The 23844-nt window shown below is 37.9% G+C and overlaps 3 protein-coding genes and 1 long non-coding RNA gene across 7 annotated transcripts in view; 3 read left to right on the plus strand and 1 right to left on the minus strand.

Moving 5' to 3' along the window:
- ctdspla (CTD (carboxy-terminal domain, RNA polymerase II, polypeptide A) small phosphatase-like a) overlaps positions 1 to 2637 on the plus strand; it is a 39449-nt gene extending 36812 nt beyond the window's left edge. For both annotated transcript variants that reach the window (XM_083530198.1, XM_083530199.1), the window contains 3 exons: positions 129 to 221; positions 1108 to 1293; positions 2047 to 2637. In XM_083530198.1, coding sequence (XP_083386324.1) covers positions 129 to 221; positions 1108 to 1293; positions 2047 to 2172 — 405 coding nt within the window. In that variant the 3' untranslated portion in view covers positions 2173 to 2637. The remainder of the gene's footprint in view (positions 1 to 128; positions 222 to 1107; positions 1294 to 2046) is intronic.
- Positions 2638 to 3198: 561 nt separating this feature from the next.
- LOC310719979 lies at positions 3199 to 5299 on the plus strand. Its single transcript, XR_014531621.1, has 2 exons — positions 3199 to 4840; positions 4885 to 5299. It is a non-coding gene; the product is annotated as an uncharacterized lncRNA (long non-coding RNA).
- Positions 5300 to 6976: 1677 nt separating this feature from the next.
- vill (villin-like) lies at positions 6977 to 16971 on the plus strand. Of its 2 annotated transcripts, none has more exons than XM_083529756.1 (20): positions 6977 to 7151; positions 8616 to 8698; positions 8780 to 8854; positions 9121 to 9314; positions 9403 to 9511; positions 10349 to 10459; positions 10578 to 10783; positions 11949 to 12027; positions 12119 to 12217; positions 12307 to 12460; positions 12539 to 12639; positions 12761 to 12898; positions 13007 to 13165; positions 13630 to 13806; positions 13915 to 14060; positions 14167 to 14311; positions 14678 to 14866; positions 15008 to 15076; positions 15328 to 15579; positions 16643 to 16971. In XM_083529756.1, the coding sequence occupies exons 2-20, from the start codon at positions 8627 to 8629 to the stop codon at positions 16754 to 16756; spliced, it is 2589 nt and encodes an 862-aa protein (XP_083385882.1). In that variant the 5' UTR covers positions 6977 to 7151; positions 8616 to 8626; the 3' UTR covers positions 16757 to 16971. The 2 variants fall into 2 exon arrangements, with proteins under 2 accessions (XP_083385882.1, XP_083385883.1); XM_083529757.1 differs by lacking the exon at positions 16643 to 16971 and adding an exon at positions 15778 to 16145 and having other exon boundaries at positions 7003 to 7151; positions 15328 to 15685.
- A 2855-nt stretch (positions 16972 to 19826) lies between these two features.
- plcd1a (phospholipase C, delta 1a) overlaps positions 19827 to 23844 on the minus strand; it is a 28961-nt gene continuing 24943 nt past the window's right edge. Inside the window, exons 13-16 of one of the 2 annotated variants that reach the window (XM_083530163.1) lie at positions 23196 to 23331; positions 22951 to 23100; positions 20688 to 21607; positions 19827 to 20560 (exon numbers count right to left, since the gene is read on the minus strand). In XM_083530163.1, the coding sequence (XP_083386289.1) occupies positions 21510 to 21607; positions 22951 to 23100; positions 23196 to 23331 (384 nt within the window). In that variant the 3' untranslated portion in view covers positions 19827 to 20560; positions 20688 to 21509. Of the gene's footprint in view, positions 20561 to 20687; positions 21608 to 22950; positions 23101 to 23195; positions 23332 to 23844 lie in introns of those variants that run through there. The other variant, XM_083530164.1, reaches the window with a different exon arrangement.

The raw sequence follows: 23844 nt of genomic DNA on the forward strand, positions 1-23844 counted from the left end.
CTCGATTACTTGTACTGGGTTGCAGCGATTAAGCACCTTGGACGTGAGAAGAAAGAAGAAGAGAAGAGTGTATTGGTAAAACATTTGTGTGTGATGCTGAACTGCAGCGGTGTGACATGTCTACGCAGGTCTACGTGTTGAAGAGACCCCATGTGGACGAGTTTCTGCAGAAGATGGGGGAACTGTTCGAATGTGTGCTCTTCACAGCCAGCTTAGCTAAGGTTAGACGCATTAACCCACATACACACCGCAGGAGAGTGTAATTCAGTGCGAGTTTTATTTGCTGTTGTATTGAATAGTTGCTACTAATGATGGACATGATTGGTAAAAAAAATTACTTTCTGTTAGCTTGATATGAACTAAAATCCAGAATTTGGTCATGTGTAATAGAATCTTTGTTCTAGTTGTTTATTTCTAGTTGTAAATTAGACTCATGGCAAGAATGTAATTTATGACATTTGGCTTAATATGAAAAAAATGTCTACAAAATTTTTTAATGAAGAGAATTATGCTCAGGTTGAATTAATTAAGTGTTAAATGAACGTACTGGACAGATGCAAGTGAAATGTAACTTTAACCACAACAATATCAAACAGCCCAAAACAAGACCCATTTAAAAAAGCCAGAGAATGAAGACTAATCAAATCTAGACAACATGCAAACGTAAATGTGAACTAAAAACAGGCCAAGAAATTGATAGGTATTAATCAAGGTAGTAAGATTTGGTGCTGATGGAGCATAAAGCGACTGAGCAAAGTTCACAAAGAATCAAAGTCCTTTTGCAAGTGTGGCTTTGGGTGTAATTGGAAATAGGTGTGCCTAATCAGGAGGAGGAAGATTGCAAAAGCTGGAGATGTGGGAGTTGGAGTCCATACGTGCCATGTTTAAAGGCTACGTTCTATCTGATGGGAAATCAGATGGGTCTGAGTCCAGAGTCTGGGTTCAGGGTTAGTGGTCAGAAACCAATTGAGACACAATTGAGTTTGGGGGTCGTCAGAGCGCCAATACTTTTAGTGACTCTACTTAATATTAGTGGCAGTAGAGTGCAGTAGACATTAGAATGAAAAACAAATTCAAAAGTTTTCTATTTTAAAAATGTGTGTGCAGTATGCTGACCCCGTGGCAGATCTGCTGGATCAGTGGGGCGTGTTTCGTACGCGCCTCTTCAGGGAATCCTGCGTGTTTTACAGAGGGAACTACGTTAAAGACCTCAGCCGGCTGGGCCGACAACTCAGCAAAGTCATCATCGTGGACAACTCGCCCGCCTCGTACATCTTCCACCCGGAGAATGCCGTACGTCTCGACCTGAAGCTTTGTTTTTCAAACAGAGCAGTTTGATATGCAAATGAGTATTTATTGATGTGTAAAGTCTCTTCCAAATTGTTTTTCAAATAGTTTACTTGAAATCAGTATTAAGGAATACATTTCTATGAGACGTATCTATATTATTGTTTGTGGTAAATAATGTAACAAGAGTTTTTGGTAGTTGTCTCAGAGTATCAGACTTTATAGTTCAAATCTCCTGCTTTCTACTGCTCTCATACTGAAAACCTTTGTAACGCTTGTCCTCGCAGCGTTCATCATATAATCAACACTGATCAACAGCGCCGTGTCTGAGTGCAGGAATCCAATCTTGAGAGTTTATTATTTAGAACCCACAGTAAGGCCATGCCAAGGTCACTCTCACTGTTCAGTGTTTCAGTTTTTCTATGTCCTTATACACAGCATGCCAAAGAGTCACAGGAACTCAGATTTCGGTTCAAATTAATCTAATTTGAAGATGTTTTTTTTTTTCACAGAATAATATACAGGTATTGCAGTAGCTTTGGGAAACAAATTATATGATTAGTGACTGTTCTTTTATGCATCTAAATAGATTGATTCTTGAAAAGCACTGACACTGGAGACTCCTTTAAAATAAGCACCAGAAGGCTCCATACAGAACGATTGACCATGTAAATTATAATACAAAATAATATATATATATATTTTATCCTGACTTGTTTTTAACTCCTGTGTGGTATATGGGCTCTGTGTGTGTTTTAGGTCCCGGTGCAGTCATGGTTTGACGACATGACAGACACGGAGCTGCTGGACTTGCTGCCTCTGTTTGAGGGTCTGAGCCGAGAGCAGGAAGTTTACAGCGTGTTACAGAGCCTGAGGGCCAGGTAGCACCAGCACACCGTTTAAACACACAGGCTGCGCAGCTTCTACCAGATACTCACTCTCTGGCAACGCTGATCAGGCGAAGCTATGGCCTCTAGACGGCGCTACTGTCTCACACAAGGGAGAAAGGATGGACTTCACGCACCTCCAGTGGAGAAATGTTTAGTGTGGTCTGACCGAAGTGTATGGGATGCTGTGCCACCCAGAGACAAGTGCACAGAAAATATAGTGTACATAGCGTATGTTTTTAGAAGAAGAACATCTGTATATAGTGCCTGTCAAAAGTTTGGAAACACTTTTATGGTTATGGAGAGAGACATGCATGATCCTTTAATTTACTTACAATTTCATTTTAAAGATTTGAATACATTTTTTGCCACCTTAAGCAGAAGGTTCAGGATCAAACACATGCATATGTCAAGCTCCACTTTACAAGATTCTGTTTTATAATTTAGAAATGTTTTTTAAATACATACAGTACAGACCAAAAGTTTGGACACACCTTCTCATTCAAAGAGTTTTCTTTATTTTCATGACTATGAAAATTGTAGATTCACACTGAAGGCATCAAAACTATGAATTAACACATGTGGAATTATATATGGAATTATATACATAACAAAAAAGTGTGAAACAACTGAAAAATGTCATATTCTAGGTTCTTCAAAGTAGCCACCTTTTGCTTTGATTACTGCTTTGCACACTCTTGGCATTCTCTTGATGAGCTTCAAGAGGTAGTCACCTGAAATGGTCTTCCAACAGTTTTGAAGGAGTTCCCCGAGAGATGCTTGGCACTTGTTGGCCCTTTTGCCTTCACTCTGCGGTCCAGCTCACCCCTAAACCATCTCGATTGTGTTCAGGTCCGGTGACTGTGGAGGCCAGGTCATCTGGCGCAGCACCCCATCACTCTCCTTCTTGGTCAAATAGCCCTTGATGCCTTCAGTGTGACTCTACAATTTACATAGTCATGAAAATAAAGAAAACTCTTTGAATGAGAAGGTGTGTCCAAACTTTTGGTCTGTACTGTACATACAATCAATTATTATATACATCTGTAGTGTGTGACAGGAATACTAACCCAACATGGCTGCCATTCCATACTTCAACACCATGCAATTCCGTCTGGACTGCAGCTCATTAAAAAGCGACTTCACCATTCAAGACAAAGACCTGAAGCGTACGTCCAAGCTCCGTAATTTAGAGAGCAAACAGTCTTTCATGGAATCATGGAATGGCCTGCCCAGTCACGCCCCTAAATCCTATTGAACTGCTCTGGGATCAACTGGATCACAAGGTCAGAAAGAAACCTTCAATGGCAAAGTATTTTACCTGAACGTTTGGAGAAACGAACTGTCCGGAGTGTGTAAAGCTGTATTTCGTGCTATAGTAGGAATTTTTGAATGGAAATAAAGTGGAACATCTGTACATTTATTCATTTGTTTGGTGAAAGTAAATCTGTATACCATAAACATGCAGGTGTCTTCCTAAAAACCATAAAATACTCTGTATTTCCACACTTTTGACAGGCACTGTATATCAGAAAACAAGAAGAAAGATTGCAGAAGGTATATAGATATATGATATAGAAGATTTGGAAGATGCTGTAACGACTCAACCCTTCACCTCACGCTATGCATAAAAAGTGCCTTTGGAACATTTTTTACAAACATATATATAAGCGACATTTTTATATGCTGCGTATTTCCGGACCTTTAAATGAATATTTGCTGTAAACCTGAGTGAACAGACGAGCCTTTATTTTAACACTGTTTGTTTATTTTTTCCCAGTGATTTCCTTGCCAGCTTTCATTGAGCTAAATGAACTGTGTATCGATAAAAACAAACCTTTCTCTGGTTTTATTTTTGTTAGAAAAAAAAAAAAAAGAACGAAAAAGGATAGAAGCATTGTGTTAAAAAAATACTGATTAGCATCTCAATGCAATTTGAGGAAATGACATGGAAATTGTTAAATCAGTACTTGAATACAGTACAGTATGAACATTTATGAGCATTTATCAAAATCAAAATAAACATTTCAGTCGATATCGGATTTGTCTCGAGAGTTATTTTGTTTTCAAAAGTCCTTTGCACCTTTTACACATCTGCCATGTTCTCTGCTGGCAAACTCTTTCATTCTGCTAAAAAATACAAGTTTTAAACTGAGATATCTTTATTTGTTTGCTTATATTTAAGTAGAGTATATGTTTGTTTTGTTTTTTTTCTTTTTTTCTTTATCCCCTCATTTCTGAATGACAGTTTTTGTTTGTTTGTTTGTTAGTTTGTTTATCCCTCAATCTCTGAGTGCCAGATTGTTTTGCCTGTTTGTCCTTCTTTAAGTGACAGTTGTTTGTGTTTATCCCTTCATTTTTGAATGACATTGTGTTTGTTTGTTTGTTTGTTTATCCATCTCTGAGTGACAGTCATTTGTTTTTGTTTTATTTGTATCCCTCCATCTCTGAGTGCCAGATTGTTTTGTTTGTTTGTTTTTCCCTTCATCTATGAGTGCCTGATTGTTTTGTTTGTTTGTTTATCCCTCCATCTCTGTGTGCCAGATTGTTTTGTTTGTTTGTTTATCCCTCCATCTCTGAGTGCCTGATTGTTTTGTTTGTTTGTTTATCCCTCCATCTTTGAGTGCCTAATTGTTTTGTTTGTTTGTTTATCCCTCCATCTCTGAGTGCCTGATTGTTTTGTTTGTTTGTTTATCCCTTCATCTTTGAGTGCCAGATTGTTTTGTTTGTTTGTTTATCCCTCCATCTCTGAGTGCCTGATTGTTTTGTTTGTTTGTTTATCCTGAGTGAGTGAGTTTTCTGTTCGGTTGTTTATCCCTTTGTATAAGATTTTTTGCTTGTTTGTTTATTTTATTGTTTGTTTATTTGTTTACCCCTCCATCTAGAGTGAAAGTTTTTGTTTGCTTGTTTGTTTATCAATTTTTGAGTGACATTGTTTTGGTGTGTTTGTTTGCTTATCCCTTTATCTTTAAGTGACATTGTTTTGCTTGTTCATTTGTTTACCCCTGTCTGAGTGAGTGTTTTGTTTGTTAGTTGTTTGTTTATCCCTCCATCTCTACATTTCACATATACATTTGCGGCATTTAGCAGACGCCCGTGTCCAGATCGACGTACAAAAGTGCTTTGAGTCTCTAGCAATGAATAAATCTACACTGATACGCAAGATTACAAACTTAATATAAATATAACTCTTGAATTCCACAAAGCAAACTTGGAAAGTGTTAATTTAAGTGTTTCAGGAAGAAGTAGGTCTTCAACCGTCGCTTTAAGATAGCCAAGGTGGTGAACATCTAGGGGAAGTTCACCACCTCGGTGCCAGAACAGAGAAGAGACTTGCCTCTCTCCAAAAATGGACGAGCGCCATCTTACCTCAGTGACCCTTATAACTCCTCGCCATGCACCATGCTGTCTGAGATCCTCCAGCACTGCTCCCTTCACTGGCTTCCAATAGCTGGAGCGCAGCAGTGGGGTGGTGTGGGAGAACTTGGGCAGATTGAACACACGTCGTGCAGCTGCGTTTTTAGATCATTTGCTCTGAGTCACATTGTTTGGTTTCTTTGTTGATCTATATCTGAGTGACAGTCCTTTTTTCGTTTGTTTGTTTGTTTATCCTGCCAACAACTGTATGTTGTTTGGTGTTTTTAAACTAAACACTACATGCTTTAAAAAAAAAAAAAAAAAAAAAAAAAAAAGATTGTTAAAGCGACATAAAAATAAAGTTGTATTGTTGGCATGCTTCAGGGATTTCCTCTGGGTACACCAGTTTTCTCCTTAAGTCCACAGGTGTGAGCTATTGACTGATTGGGATTTCCATATTGTCTGGTGTGTGTGTGTGTGTTTGTGTGTGTGTGTGTGTGTAAAAGTTTAGGATATGTTTATTTTGTTTCCAGTTTGTACACTGAATTCTGAATTTGTAATCATGTCAAAAAAAAAGTCATGTCCCAAAAGCCTAGTTTCTCAAATTGTAAACATTCCCCCCCAAAAAAATGGAGAACTACCTTTAATGGAAATTCCCATTGAGATAAATATAAATCTAATATAAATATGAATATAATAATAAATAAATATAATCTATCTATCTATCTATCTATCTATCTATCTATCTATCTATCTATCTATCTATCTATCTATCTATCTATCTATCTATCTATCTATCTATCTATCTATCTATCTATCTATCTATCTATCTATCTATCTATCTATCTATCTTATCTGCCTGTCTGTCTGTCTGTCTGTCTGTCTGTCTGCCTGTCTGCCTGTCTGTCTGTCTGTCTGTCTGTCTGTCTGTCTGTCTGTCTGTCTGTCTGTCTGTCTGTCTGTCTGTCTGTCTGTAGGCAAATTTTCATGTCATAGTAAATACATAACAAATGTAAAACTAAAAATAAATATAATCTATCTATCTGTCTGTCTGTCTGTCTGTCTGTCTGTCTGTCTGTCTGTCTGTCTGTCTGTCTGTCTGTCTGTCTGTCTGTCTGTCTGTCTGTCTGTCTGTTGGCAAATTTTTATGTCGTAGTAAATACATAATAAATGTATTACAAAATGGCAGTGAAAAACCCACAGACCAACAACAAAAAAAGCATCTTATTCAGTTGTCTATACTCAGAATTGTAGCCTGGAAAAAAAACAGTGCAAACCTTTTTTTTTTTTAATATTCTTTTTCACTTCACTTTTTGTCACTGTATAATAATCAGATGCTGAATATTTTATGGTGATGTGTGGAAGCTTGATTCATGGATGCCCTACGCATGTGCACTACCTTTTATACGACAGAGGACAATAGGGCTTCAGTCTGTAGTCCATATAAAGACATTTAAGCGAGCTGTGTGTGTTTGTGGTGTGTGTGTGCTCACCTGGGTGGAGTGATGGACAGATACACACCCAGGTTTGCACACAGAGAGCGGGACACGGCCACAGAGAGGATACGATTGTACACACTGGTTAGTACGAAGAAAGCTAAAGCGAGCAGCGTTTAAAAAGGTAAGAAATGGTGTGAGATATAAAATAATATTGACATTAAAAGAGGGCGTGGCCTCACACTGATCGGTATGTTCAGTTAGAATGAGATCGATGAGAGAAAGGATCGAGGGCTATTTTCATGCCTGCTGATGCGCATATGTTGAAATTGCATAAACCACATGTCTGTGTTGTGTTTTAACCTCTAAAGTGTTTTACTGATTTGACTTTATAATGGTCTGCTGTGGGTTTGTATTCAAAAAGGTTGCGTCTAGCCAAATTTGACACCAAACTCTTGTAATACCATTTATTTAAATCTTTGTGTAATTGTTGAATAATGAGTAATTATTCTAGTAATCTTGAGTAACTACTCAGAGTTTGAGCACACGAACAACGATATTCTTCTAAAGCGAAGTTTATATGATACCAAGTTTATATGATATTTGTTACGCATGTAAATGCATGTAAATGTTATTGTCCAGCTCTGTGTCAATATGCACTGTTGACTAATTGAAACGCAAAACCAGTCTTTCTAGGCTCGGTATACAAAAGAACATCAGAAAGAACCCGTTTGAAAAGAGCATGAACGGGAAAGAAGTGTTTGTCGAGTTGTGTGTTTAACGAAATACGACACATATTGGAGAGGAGCACTTCGTTTTAGTCAAAAAGTTTAATTAAAGATGACATAATTCTAATCAAAATAAAAGTCGTCATCATTGATATGTTTGATACTGATTTTTTTTTAAAGAAATAAAGAATGGGTGGTGCACATTTTAGACCAGAAGGTACTATGTGTTATTCTTATAGAAATATAATGTGCAATACTTTTTATGATTGGCTATTCATTGGCAAAACATATAAGCCAAACATCTCTGTTAGAACTCACTATATTAGTGGAATACCAATTATTAGTCATTTTTTTTCTAAAGCTTTGTTTGTTCTTTGTGAGTAAACGCTTTATCTACACTGGGCCTTACAGTGAACATTGGGGCGGTGTTTCTTACATCCTGTTAGAGGTGCTGGGTTGCATATTATTAACCACACATCCAGCTCTGTTAAGCATTAATTAATAGGTTGCTTGCCAATCCAAAATATTCCTGTCTTTATAAGTCAACCATTGAATGTGAACTTTTACCATTTTAATATGAGCGTTTTGACTAAGAGCATGGGGTCATGGCCTTCCTGAGTGCTTCTATGTCAAAGATTCTAGACGTTATTCAGATAAAATGACTTGTATTTTAATCAACCAGTAGGGAGGTTGTAGCTCTGGAGTTATGGCATTGGATTTCTGATGGGCCCCTGAGCAAGGCCCTTAACCTTCAACTGCTCTGTTGTACAAATGGGATGACTAAGTCGCTCTGATTAGAAAGAACAAGATTGAACATGTACATTATGTACATTAATATGTATTTAGATCAAAGCGAATCACTTTGCAGCATTTTTATTTGTTTTATTTGTATACCGTTTGAACTTTGGACCTTCTCTCAGGGTGCAGCAAAATGACCGAAAAAGTACCGGACACCTTTAAGGACATCAGATACAAGCCTGGCCTACAGATATGGACTATAAATGTGAGAGAAGCTTTTACTTTCTAATGGTTATTATTTTTCTTTTTATTTGTGATGCTCATTTGTTTTTCTGTCTCACCCAAGGACATGAAAATGGTCCCTGTGCCAGAGCAAGCATTCGGGAATTTCTTTGAAGGAGACTGCTATATAGTTCTCTTTGTAAGTATGTGTAAACATTGTACATATATAAATATCATCTGTATTTCATCTGTAGAAAATGCTTTGCCGATACAGCTCTGAGACTGGCATAGAGGCTTTGAACTGAAGCTAAATGTATGATGCAATACTAAAAAACGACTTTAGAACTTTGGAACTCCTCTGAATACTCCAATTAGAATAAATTCTTTCAGATCTCTGTCTAAGACTGTGTGTGTGTGTGTGTGTGTGTGTGTGTGTGTGTGTGTGTGTGTGTTTGTGTGATTTAGGGAGGCCCAGAAAACGTTCGCTCCATTGACCTCCATTACTGGATAGGGAGCAGCTCGTCTCAGGATGAGCAGGGTGCCGCGGCCATCTATGTGACTCAGCTGGACGAATGTTTGGGGGGCAGCCCGGTGCAGCATCGAGAGGTTCAGGACTGTGAATCAGCCAAATTCAAAGGTTACTTCAAAAATGGCATAATGTGAGTAAGATTTTGAGAGGAGGATGAGGGTCTGCAGGCTAGATGTTCACTTTCTACATTGAGTCCATGCTTTCATGTTTTTCCTCAGATATAAAAAAGGAGGTGTGAGCTCAGGGTTCAAACACATCGAGACCAACGTCTACGACATTTTGCGTCTTTTGCACATCAAAGGCCGGAAGAACGTCACTGCTATGGAGGTTTGCTAATGCTGCTAATGCGGTGTTTGCAGTTTTAATGATTTATAATCACAATCTTGGTGTCGACCAATTGAAAGAAAACATTTTGAGCCTGGTTTCTCTCAAAGTACATTGTTAAAAAGTGCCATAGAAATAGACTAGAATTTAATTCAATTAAATGCTGGCTTTTTAAAAATCTTTTTGTTTTAGATAGATAGATAGATAGATAGATAGATAGATAGATAGATAGATAGATAGATAGATAGATAGATAGATAGATAGATAGATAGATAGATAGATAGATAGATAGATAGATAGATCGATCGATCGGCCGGCAGACAGACAGACAGACAGACAGACAGACAGACAGACAGACAGACAGACAGACAGACAGACAGACAGACATCTTTCTGATTGATGATTCATTACTCAAATCAAATTGTAATTTCATATTTTTAATAACTATTTCTAGAAACACTTTTTGTCCCTCAAATTTCAGCTAGCATGATATTTGACTAAAATGTATCCTTTGCACAATTCATTGCACAAAGTTGGAACTCCCACAAGCATAGAAACCCCAGCATGTTCCACCATCATAGGCTCAGTCGCCAAACAATTCTGAAAACTTTACACAAAACAATACAGAGAAATTAATTTTCCGTGTTTGTGTATTTTGCCCCCTGGCTATGGAACCTGTGAGTCAGTTAATCCATATCAACTGTAAAACATTAATTACTGTACTGGCTTTGGGAAATAAAAAAGAAGTAGATTGCACTTTATTGTAATTGTACAAGGAATTCAAAATTGATCGTACAGTATTTGAGCTCTTTTTTAATTCTGTGGGTTTTCCCTTCGTAGGTGGATGTGTCGTGGTCGAGCTTCAACACTGGAGATGTCTTTCTGTTGGACATGGGAAAAAACATGGTGCAGTGGAACGGCCCTCAGAGCAACAGACAGGAGAGATTAAAGGTAAAGAGACAATCATTTCACTACTTTAATTTATTAATTTGACCAGGTTTCAACTTTTTTGATGAATTTATAAACATAACATGAGGGCAATTTTTTTTTTGCCCATTTACCTTCATAGGCATGCATGCTAGCTCAGGACATCAGGGATAGAGAGAGAGGGGGGCGAGCACAGATTGGAATAATAGAAGGGGAAAAAGAAGAAGCCTCACCTGAACTCATGAAGGTCATGATATCTGTACTGGGCCAGAGAACTGGACAAATAAGGGATGCCATTCCTGACAACACACCAAACCAGCTCCAGACTTCTAATGTCAAACTTTACCAGTAAGCATTTGTGTTATTGCTGTGGATTTTTAGATTTCTAGATTTTCTAGTTTTGTTGCTGGAATTGAGAGGATATGGCATGCGGTGTCTGTTGTGGAATAGCGCAACACTTCAGGTTACATGCATTAGATTTCTTTTTCCTGCTCTTTCACAAGGTTATATCCCCTTTCTTACACAATGCTGCATTCCTTCTCCTACACAAACTTATCTCTCATCATTTCCACAAGTATATGTGTAAATCCTTCTACAATGGTATATACACAATCTCTTGAACACAGGATCTTTTTCATAATTTTATATCCTATTTCTCCCTCACGAAATAATTTATTATTATTATTATTATTATTAAGGCATATGCCATTTCTTCCCCAAGGCAATGTTTTGTTTCCACAACAATACTGTATATTCACTCTCTCCCATAAGGCGGTATCTAATCTCAACACTTCCCCATATGCCTCATTTCATCTACAATTATACATCGTTTCAATGGTGTGTTTCATATGTTTCTTAGTGGTATATCTCATCTCATCCAGAACTGTATATTCCATGTCTTCCTCAGTGGTATATCCGATCTCTTCCACATAGTTATGCCCCATCTTTTCTACACAGGCATATTTAAGCCCTTCCATCACTTCATGCCATCTCTTTGTCAAGGGATATATCACTTGTCTACAATCAAGAGTAAACCCCTGATCTTCTATAAGGATGTCTTTCTGGTCTTCCACCAGGGCGTATAAAATATCTCTGCTCTTTCTGAAGTGTGGTCTTCCACTTTGGACAACTGTGCTAAGGTCGAACAAAAGAGAAAGAGACTCAAACTAAGAAACCCCTTTGATCAGGGTTCCAATATTATCCACGAAAGGCAGGTTTTTATTTCAGCCAAGCTGAATAGAAGGATTTTAAAAATGGACCAATGCTATGTCAAACTTTCCCAGTGAACATACTCAGTGATTTATTAGAAAATATGCTTCGAAAAGAAAATGTTTTATTGATGGAAAACATTATGTATTAAACATTATAGGACCAGGATTACAGTTTCCCTGCTCTTCCACAGAGGTATATCCTGGTGGTTCAGATAGAGTACCACACCTCTGCTCTACAGCTGCGGTTATTTCTGCCTCTTGTTTGTGTTCTGTTATTGTCTAATTATGTGCAATGTTTGCAGGGTATCAGATGGCAGTGGTAAGCTGGTAGTACAGGAGGTGGCCAGTAGTCCACTGACCCAAAACCTTCTGCATTCTGACGTAAGCAAATGTATATCTCTCTTTGTATCTTACTCACTATTCAACTATTCTGTGTGCCATGGGAACGAAGCATGGATTATCTCTCTTTTAGGATTGCTATATTGCAGATATAGGAGGTGTGGCTTTGGCAGTGTGGAAAGGGAAGAAGGCTACTAAACAGGAGCGGTCTTTAGCCCTGCAGCATGCAGTGGTACTCTCGCTATGTGTAAAGATTTTAAATAAATACATACAGCATTTTACAATTTTACATTTGAACTCATCTAAATTATTCCCATTCAGGGATTTATAAAAGCCAAAAACTATCCCCCTACAACTCACGTCGAAGTGATCAGTGAAGGTGCAGAATCTGCCATGTTCAAACAACTCTTTAAGTCCTGGAAAGAGACAGAACAAATCCAGGGCCTGGGGAAAACCTACTCCAGGGGAAAGATAGGTATGCACATGCTATTGTCAAGCATCTGTTACAAATGTAGTGCAATGTGTGGCTGTGCGCTTATTTAATATTTTATAGCCAAAGTAGACCAGGTGAAGTTTAACGTCATGGAACTTCATGCTGAACCCAAACTGGCTGCGCAAGAGCGCATGGTGGATGATGCTTCTGGAGAAGTACAGGTGAAGACAAATAGACCCCAACACATACACATACACAATGCTTAAACGATCCGTTTGCATAATGTTTACTATATGCAAAACGTAATATTATTAATAGTTGCAATATTTAACATTCACTCAGATTTGGCGTATAGAGCACTTAGAGCTTCAGGAGGTTCCACAGAGTACTTACGGGCAGTTTTATGGAGGAGATTGTTATCTAGTGCTCTATACCTACAACAAAGCCAACAAACCGCAGTACCTCCTCTACATGTGGCTGGTGAGCGACTGGAAATAATATACCAAGCTTTGGTCAAATGGACAAACGTAAAACCTTGACTGTGGAGAATATATATATAAAATGTGCATGCGTTCATGTATTGTCCAGGGTCGTCATGCCACACAGGACGAGATAACAGCATGTGCTTACCAGGCAGTCAATGTAGACAACAAATACAATGGCGCTCCTGTTCAGGTCAGGGTGACCATGGGCAAAGAGCCACGCCATTTTCTGGCCATCTTCAAGGGAAAACTCATCATCTTTGAGGTAAAGTAGATGTACATATGGTTATATATGAATGAATTGTCATGTACAAAATATGTGTTGTTTGTCCATGTTTGCCTTATTTACAATTTCAATAAATTTTTTGTGTGTAACATTTTTAAACAATGGACATAGTCACGAAGAAGCTTCAAAGAAATAATTGGAGAACACATTTTTAAACCCTAAGTTTATCCCTAATGAGCAAACCAGAGGCGACAGTGATAAGCAAAATCTCTCTGAGGTTATATTAGGAAGAAACCCTGAGAGGAACCAGATGAAAAAATTAAAACCCATCCTGATGTTAAATTGCATTCCAATGCAAGTGTGAACCTTTTTCTGGAAAAAAATATACTGCAGTTGAAAAAGTACCTGAAAATAGCCTTGATGTAGAAGTAGAATTACACACAAAAAGTTACTCAGTTATTTTTTCCTGCATACGTTCTAATGGCATGTCGATTTGACTTAAGGGTGGGACCGGAAAACCAGGCGTGGTCAACCCTGATCCCGGTGCCAGGCTTTTCCAGGTTCGAGGTGCAGATGAAATGAACACTAAAGCTACAGAAGTACCAGCCAGAGCCTCTTCTCTCAACAGCAATGATGTCTTTCTACTGAAAACGAATGTGACTTATATGTGGTACGGCAAGGCAAGTATAGATATCTCCTGATGAATCCAATTCGAGCATTGAACAAGATAGTAATGTAAAAGGTAATAAGTGTGGTGGGATGTAAGCTGTTTTTGTGTGGATGAATAGGGCTGCAGTGGTGATGAGCGTGAGATGGGGAAAACTGTGGCTGATGTTCTTTCAAAGGAGGACAAGCAGATTGTAATGGAAGGCCAAGAGCCAGCACAGTTCTGGGTGGCCCTTGGTGGAAAAGCGCCATACGCAAACGACAAGAGGTACCTAATGACATTAGATACTGTAACGCGGTCATGTATGCAGCCTTGAAGGCCTAAACGTCAGGTGATGCATGAATCCTCTTTGCATATCCTTTACCTCCACCAGGTTTGAGAAAGCGGTGACATCGCACAATCCGCGCCTTTTCGAGTGTTCTAACCAGACAGGCCAATTCCGGATGAGCGAGGTGGCTCATTTTGCCCAGGACGACTTGGATGAAGATGATGTCATGCTGCTGGACACCTGGGATGAGGTTGGTTTGGGTGATGCCATGATTGGAGTTTAAGTTCCCACATTTTTACAGCTCGTACATGCAGCATATTCCACATGAATAAAAAAAACAGAAACACAAATTTGTGACTGATCATCTTTATTGCCAGGTATGATAGGTTGCATTTACAAGAAATTTGTCATTGTGGGCTGGTGCTATAAAAATATGAAAAACCTGGTAAAAAAAAAAAAAAATAATAATAAATGGTCATTTTTCCCGAATTAGTCCAAGGTGCAGGGTTGCAATATAGTAGTCCTACAATATTTAATACAAAACAGATAATACTGATAAATTGTAACTTAACCTGTCAGGAGATGATTGTCATTGCACTCATCATATTCTTTACAGATTTTCCTGTGGATTGGCAACTCTGCCAACCAGTACGAGATCCAGGAGTCTCAAAACAGTGCAATAGAATATCTGAGGACCCATCCAGCGGGCCGTGACATTCATACCCCCATCATCTCAGTGAAACAGGGCCATGAGCCGCCTACATTCACAGGATGGTTCAATGCTTGGGACACTCATAAGTGGAGTGTAAGTGGGTGGAAAATTAATGGAACCTATCACTAGAGGGCGCTGAAATTGCCATGCGTATTGACCTTGAAGATCGTGATTGAGGTATTGTACTGTATGCCACATTTCCAGAATGGTTGAATTTGTATTTGTATTTTTCAGGGAGGTTTGTCGTATGAGGAGATGAAGAGTAAACTGTCGGCCTCGGGATCGGTTTCACAGATCACAGTGGTATGTTTTGTATGTTCTCAGAGCAACACACAACTGCTTTGAAGAATCAGAATTCTCAGATGCAAAAGTTGATAAACACTAGTGTTGCTTATCCCTGAATCCAATCAAAATTACTGCTAAACTGAAAAATCTAATGTTCTGACTTGTTGTAAGAACTTAAATGTTGTTCTACATATTAGAGCTCATAACAACTTGTTCAACTCCTTCGCTGTTCTTTCTGTCTGCTTCATATAAACCAAATTTCCTCGCAGAATCCGAACAACACGGTCCTGAACAGGAAGTCAACCCGTGGAGAAGTGCTCATCAGCGCCCCTGGAGGACCCACCACTGAAATCTCTTCTCAGAACTCTAAATCCGAATCTCGCCCCTCCAAGAGCAATGTCAACCCACGTACTGATGCACCTTCTTTTAAAGCTCAAAGCTCAGCAAATTTAAGTCTTGAGCAGCTGATCAATAAGAGCTCCAGCGAGCTTCCTCAGGGAGTGGACCCCAGCAAGCGAGAGGTGGGTCATGAGCAAAAGAAAGTTCTAGAGAGTGAGGTAGTACACCAGCTTTTCAGGAATTTAGGGTTTTTACTGTAGTATAAGTTTGAAAATTATTTCACCAAAAGTATATTTTATGTCAAAATAAAAAAATTAAACCCACCAAAAAATATACCTAAATAATGTCAAACTTATGGGTGAAAAATAGTAAAAAAACAGAACAAAATTGGCACCTCATCCAAAAGTTAGTTTGTAATGGAGACAAACCAAGAAACTTCAACAATGCTTGGGCTGAAACCTCTAAAACTAGATCTACCTTCTACACATTTATTATCTGAATTTGCAGGCAAAAATCATGTATTGTACTGTAAATAAAACCTGGTTCAGACGATCTTTTTACTAGCAGCTAAATCATAAAAATTGGGAAACAATTATCTGAACATTGTGGTTTTCTTTCTTCATCAGAATAATGTGAATAATACCTATAATCTATAATGTGAATAATAATAATCTCCATGTGAGCATTACGCTTGCAGTGCTCATCTGAAAGTAACCAGTATTGTGTAGAATTACACAAAATTTACTGATGGCGAAATATAAACACATTCTAATGAAATGAAAAAAACATTACTTCAAGCTCACTTGAGAACTATTGGTTTTTATGTGAACGTGGTTTCTTTATAAGCCCAGAAACAATACAGTGTGCACAAAGTTTCATGTGTGTGTATCGGTGTGTGATTTGGAAATTTGTAGGAACATGTCAGGTCTCTGATGTGCCTTCGTTTAGTATCCGGATTGCCTGAGGGTAGAAACTCCTCCTAGAGCAGGAGCATTTGACCTGGAGAAAAGATTGTAAATGCACAGTCTATTAGAGAATTCAAGTCTGTATTAGGTGATATTTTCAAATGCTGTCATTGCAAAGTTTAGAACTATAAAATTCAAGCAAAACTATCACCTTTTTTATTTTGTATCTTCCCACATTCCAGGTTTGAATAGACTTTCCAAACAAAATGTCCCATCCTACAGAGGCATCTTCTCACCCTCCTTTAATTCTGTTTCTTTCCTTTGTTAATGTATGTTTCAGGAATATCTGAATGATGCCGACTTTGAGAGTCTCCTGGGCTGCTCCAGGAATGATTTCCAGCGCTTGCCGAAGTGGCGTCAGAGCGACCTGAAAAAGAAAGCAGGGCTTTTATAATTTATAAAAAAACTTTCCTAATAGGCATAACTGGCTACAAAAATACAGAATACAGTATGATAAAAAATTTTCAAAAATACTTATTACACAAACATCTTTGAATTAATACTTATAATAGAATCAAATATGTTTTTGTCGCTTAAAGAAATGCCTTTTATATGATTTTAAATATCTATGATGTATTTATGCCTGACAATAAACATTCGCTCTGGAAACCATCGTTGTTGCATCTTCGCTGGGTATAAATGACTGTATATTTAGACCAGTTTGAAATCAGTATTCAGGAGGTGGATGCAAGCACACATCCAATTATTCACAAAGCAAAATTTTTAAATACAATAAAACAATGGATAGAATCATTAAATCCTGGAATGTGGACCATGATACAAGGAAAATCTGGAGGCGAAACGCATGGAAAGACAAACGAGGGACTAAGAGTGGAGTGCAAGCTGAAGCTTTATACACATGTCAATTATCTGAATGGAAATCATTCATTCATTCATTCATTCATTCATTTTCTCCCGCTTATCCGTAATTCGGGTCGCGGGGGCAGCAGTCTAAGCAGGCCCCCACCTTCGACTTCTGCCCAATCCTCACAGCACCGTCCCTTACGGTCCCTCCTGCAGGTGGTGAGCCCACGGGAAGGCGGCCCCACGTCACTCCGACGTCACAGACCTTGATATTTCCCTCGTAAGGGACCCCCGTTGCATAGAGGGTTAAGGGCCTTGCTCGAGGGCCCAAGAGCGGCAGCTTGGCGATCCCGGGGCTTGAACCCCAGACCATCCGATCGGCAACCCAGCGCCTTAACCGCTGGAGCCACCACTCCCCCTCTGAATGGAAATCAGGTGCAGAAATCATGTGGCATGGTAAAGTGGCCTGTGGGAAACATAGTCCAGGGTCTCTAATGGCATAATCCTGGCAACAATGTATAGATAAAGTGGCAGTTGTGTAAATGATTTAAGTTAAATGTACTAAATTAATGCACTTAAGTAGTTTTTCGGCTACTTACTAGTTTTACTGAGTATCAATGATATAATTTTCTCTTTGTCTCAAACTACATTTATGATTAAATGCATTGTTTTTACTCCACTATATTTTCATTGACTATGACCTTTACCAATTATATTTTTCACCTCTGTTAAAGACGGCATTAAAGTTCAACATTCTCCTACCCGCATCTGCTGCCTGTTTAGCACCACTGGCCTCATTTTCAGTCAGAGCTCAGAAAAAAGTCCAAAAACTTTGAGAAGCAGCTTTTGTTAAAGTTGAATAAAAATATTGCCCGAATCTGAGGTGCTTCAAATCACATTCAGCTCTCAATATTTATTTTTACTTTATCCAAAATTATTTACTTTCATTTTATTTGTCCGTCATATAATAATGGTTTTTCCTCTTTGTGATTCTTTGTGACATTCTTGTGATACCTTCATTCTGTTGTTAATTAAAAATACCTTTCTGAAAGATTGCTTTACTTCTTTGTCTTTTTTCTTTTCATTCTGGCACGTTGCAAAGGTTGTTGCTGTTGAGTTGATCTTTGGTTAATGCAGTGTTGAGGTGTAAAATCAGATTTGCATTTTAGGAAATAAAACCTCACAACTATTCTTGGCTTTTCACTAACGTCTCGGTGTTGAGGACTAGTGCGTCTTTAAATCCGTGTTCAATATGAGTCAAATATTCAAGTGCTGTTTAAATTAGGACTTTTACTCATATTCATTCATTCATTTTCTCCCGCTTATCCGTAATTCGGGTCGCGGGGGCAGCAGTCTAAGCAGGCCCCCGCCTTCTGCCCAATCCTCACAGCACCGTCCCTTACGGTCCCTCCTGCAGGTGGTGAGCCCACGGGAAGGCGGCCCCACATCACTCTGACGTCACGGACCTTGATATTTCCCTCGGAAGGGACCCCCGGAGCATAGAGGGTTAAGGGCCCAAGAGTGGCAGCTTGGCGATACCGGGGCTTGAACCCCAGACCTTCCGATCGGCAACCCAGCGCCTTAACCGCTGGAGCCACCACTCCCCTCCTTTTACTCATATTGGTATTGTTTAACTTTTAATTTGTTTTGCCGTAAGGGATCTATACTTTTACTCAAGTATGATTTTTCAGGGAATCTTTACACCTCTGCAAATACTACAGATATGCGAAAATTTCATATTTCATATTTTCATATTTCATATAACTGAGAAATGATGTAAAGAAGGAGAACATACATGACATTCGACATTTTTTACATTTCTGCGTTTAGAGTTCGATTTCATTTTCTGTTCCAAGTTTCAAATAAAGTATCAAATGTGTTTTCCATCACTCATCAATTTTTTTATTCCTAATGCGACATGCAGAAACGTAGTCCGCTGTTTGTCTGCGGTTGCTCAGTGGTTGAGATGTTGGACTTCTGATCAGGAACAGGAATTCAAGTCCCAGCAATACCAAGCCACCAATAATAAGAGATGTGCTAGCTCAGTGGTTAAGGCTCTGGGGTACTGATTGGATTCAAGCACTGAGATTGCCAAGCTGCCACTCCTGGGGCCCTTGACCAGGGCCCCTAATCCTTTGTACTCCAGGGATGCTGTATCATGTGTTACTCTAGCTTCCTAAAGTGCTGGGATATTTGAAAGAATTTCACTGTGCTGTAAAGTACATGTGACAAGTAGAAAGCACTTTTACCAATTGGGCCCCTGAGCAAGTTTTTTAACCTTTAACCGCTCAGTGTATAAAAGATCATTGCAAGTTCCTCTGAATGATAATGTTTACCAAATGGTTTACATGCAAATGCAGTAGTGACAATCTTTTGTTCCCTTTTTTGGAAAAGTGTCCTACACACTTGTATACCACCAGCCTTTGCTATTACCATAGTATCAAATAAGGGATGCAAACTTTCCATAAAAAAAGCGAAAAAAAATTAATGAAAAAGTATAAATAAATTACCCAGTAACCAGAAAATTATAATTTTTCTTTATTATACGTTATCTTATGTATTGTAGTTACATTTAATACATAAAATTATGTTTTAATGATAATATCCTGGACACTGTGACACTGAAGAATACAGAACCAAAAAACCCATCATACACACCATACTATTTAAATATGTTTTATTTAGACGTCAAACAGCAGCAATATTTCATTAGCATCAAAGAAGCTTACTTACTTGGTCCTGATTACAACAAGAAGAAACATTGACAGGTCAAACATTCACAATCAATAGATAATCACTTCATCTAGCAGGAAAAAAAAATGACCATATTTCGAAAGGTCAAGTAGTAATACAAGCATTACACAAACGACCTTGTATGACCATGTTATAACCTTTAAGACTTTAACCTTAAACTGAATGCAGAAAACACACGCTTCCTCGTAATCATCAAAAAATACGAAACAGATATTGGCCCCTGTTAACTATAAAAAAAATCATGTGTATATAACAAACAGGGGGATTTATAGATAAATTACGTCACCGAAAGAAACCATAGAAAACGAACATGATTTTTAGTTGTTTTTAAAAAGCAAATGGTTCATATACTAAGAATGATAAAAAAAAAGAAATTGCATACAAGACCCGATGTCAAAAACATTTTTATACAGCACCTGTCCAAAGTGTGCAGTCTTTTATGGTTTTTGAGAGGCATAAATGTTCCTTAAGGCTGTAAAAGGCAAAAACACACACGAATTAAGACAGTGAATGACTGGAAGAAAGATCTGGAAAAATGTCCAAATTGGAAATTTTTGTCTCTAACAGAAGAACTTGTGTAAGACAGAGTACAGGAAGGAAGATGTTATTAGAGTTGTTTTGGAGCAGGTGAATTTGAAAACTTTTTCCAGAAGAAAGGAACCAACATGGCAACCGTTCCATACTTCAACACCATGCAATTCATCGAAACCGACTTCACCAACAACAAGGCGATGAGTTAAAAAAAAAACGTCCGAGTTCATCGTCACTCAGCTGGAGTGATATCGGTCATGGCCTGTGCAGTCACTGCACCTAAATCCTATTGAACTGCTCTAGAATCAACTCTATCACAAGAACTGCTAAAGAACAACTTTTCCAAGTTTTACAAGAGGAATGGGAAAATATTTCAGCTGATTGTTTGGAGACACGAACTGTCCGGATGTCAAGAGTGCAAAGCTGTTATTCATGCTAAGGAAGGATTTTTACGCTAAAAATAAAGTCGAGCTTCTGTACATTTATACATTTGGCTGAAGTAAATCTTTACACCGTGACATGAGTTTGTCGGATAGAAACAAAAGGAACATGCGTGTGTCTCAACATAAAAGGAAAACTAAAATTTTGACAGGCACTGCTCTTCCTCTAAATATATATGAATAGTTTGGTGTAAACCAGTTTTCTACTCATGCACCTCTGTGCTGTACAACAGTAGGGACAGCATAGATGTTGTTGTGGTGTGTGTTTATTTTTGTACAGTCACACTGAAACATAATTCATAAGGCAAAATAAAAGCTTTTCAACTGCACATGTGCACTAACACACACTCACCTCAGAGGTATTTCATACTAGATCTAATGCAAATTGTCTTTTGCGGATTGCAAATGATTTTTTTCATAAAAAGGTAAAAAATAAACTCTGTTTAAACAAAAAAGCGTACATAGTGACCATTTCCCTCATGTTTAGCTCTCCATAAATATATTCTAAACAATTCCTTGAACAATCACGTGGTCTCGCACAGCGTCCCTGTCTTTCCTCACATGTTTGTTCTCTAGTAAAAGGGTCTGCTTTTGGCCCTGTGGTACTGATCCTCGTTCTCAGCACTGTTCCGAGTCCATAACCATGACGTGGACGAACAATTTGGCTGAAGGGATGACGTCACCGTTTTTTGTGAGCAGGGGGATGTGGCGGTATCCTGAAATCGAAATGAAAAAAGGTGTTTTGCGAGTTCAAATTCCAAATTACGCTCACAATGACAAAACAAACGTATACAATGTGAACGAAGAAAAGCAATAATCGTCAAAAATCGAATTCAAATAAACACCATTTCTTTGTTATCCTAGTTTTCTTTTCCCAAATCGTGGGTTGTCACTGTGTAAAGCGAGGCTTTACTCTAATTGGCTAGTGAGAGTCGGCATGAAAGCTCATGAAACGTAGTATATTACTTAGCATATTTGTTGGCAATTAATATTCAACGTTCAGCTAGTTTAATACGACTCGGTACTTATTTGTTATTATTCATTATTAATTCATATTAATTATTAATAAATTATTAATTTTTCGCCTTCAGAATGCTCTCTAAAACTTGCAATACTTCTAGTTAGCTGTTCAGTAAGTGGTTTACCTTTAAGTAATACTGAAAAAGTATTGAATAAGTAATGATCCAAACCATTTTTCACTACAACGCACAAACACCGTCACAGAGTCGCATCCAGGTTGCTTTTCAAAATAATAATAAAAAAAGCTCACCAGCCAATGATAGTGAAGTGACAATTAACCCCACCCCTTACTATTGGCAATAATAGCAGATATAAAATTTTTAATTTATAAATTCATTACTAGTTAAAAGTAGGAAAAAAAGAGAAATCTGTTAACAAAGAATGCAGTTTATTTGAGGACAATGTCCATTTTTCCCCCAATAAGTTGAAGTGAAACTGAAGTGTTTTCAGTTTCAGAGCAACTTCTTCCTCTCGTTGTATATTTTTGTTCTTTTCTTGAGTAGTTATCTTTCGAAATAATCTCATTCCATACACACTTGATGTGCCAGAGCATTGACAGAATATGTTAAATGTTAAAGAATCGGTTTGTTCATTGATCACTGTGAGGAAATCACTAAGAGGTGCTGAGGGTGGAGGTAATTTCAGAGCCAGAAACTGTATATTGGTGGTTAGCATGGGATTTGTTTTGTGAAATCTAGAAACACTTTCAAATGTCAGAAACTGCATTGTGATACATGAGGGCCCTTTCTGGGCCATTAAAACAGATTTTGACTTCAATGTGGAAGTATTTTACCTCAGAATTTTGTGGAGGACCACTTAAGCGTATAACCCTTGTTTCCATTTTTCCATCTTTCATTTTTCGTTATTTGCCAATAACTCTGGAGCTCAATATGCAGTATATAACATTAGTCAAATACTAAGAATGATATCTACATTTGATATAATAATGGTTATTAAAATATTAAAAAATAATGGGAAAATAATACAAAAAACAAGCAAAGGTCAACATTCTGGGTCAAAACATGAAATTATCCATTACCGTTCTGCACGCTAGTAAACGGTAGCGTGTACTGCCCAATGAAGTCGTTGTGTGATGCAGCGTCATAATCCTCCACCAGGAAGCGCACTATGGCCAGATCAGGAACATTAACATTAAACTTGAAGCTTTTATTCCACTCCGGATTGAAGCCTGCAGACAGGAAAGATGACACAGGAAGTTAAATGACGCTGATAAATGCAACATATGCAGCACAGTGAGCATTCATCAGTCTCATTTCGACTTGCCGTTGTCAGTGATGTAGGCCGTCTGTGCGCTGGCTTGGTCTGCCGGCACGCCGAAGATCTCCACCTTCACGAAAGGATCCACTATGGACTTGGGCTTGTCTTTGTTGAGTTTGGGAAGCTGCTGTGCTGAGATGACCTTAAAGAAAGCAAGACACATTCATACTCTATTAAAATACAACTAAAACAAACCAGCGCTTGTTTTATTTTAATTTTTGTTTTTACTTTGCCATTCTGGTTATGAACTCAGTTTGCTTGTCCTGTTTGCAGGTTCTAAAACAAAAATCTGTTGCTCTTTTGGTCTCCTAAATCCGAAAGCCATGTAGTGCCAGTGAAAACATAAAAAAACCAAAAATTCAAATTCCTAAAATATATCATGAGCTCATTGATTAAAAATAAAATGAAGAAAGAGTTTGTAAAACTGTCTCAAAACAGGAAATAATTCACATTTGCAATAAAACACTTCTAAGCACTTTTAAGCAGCTTGAAACTGAATTATATATATATATATATATATATATATATATATATATATATATATATATATGTATATATATATATATGTATATATATATATATGTATATATATATATATATATATATATATATATATATATATATATATATATATATATATATATATATATATATA

Source organism: Silurus aristotelis, assembly GCF_946808225.1.
Source record: "Silurus aristotelis genome assembly, chromosome: 25".
Taxonomy (NCBI): domain Eukaryota; kingdom Metazoa; phylum Chordata; class Actinopteri; order Siluriformes; family Siluridae; genus Silurus; species Silurus aristotelis.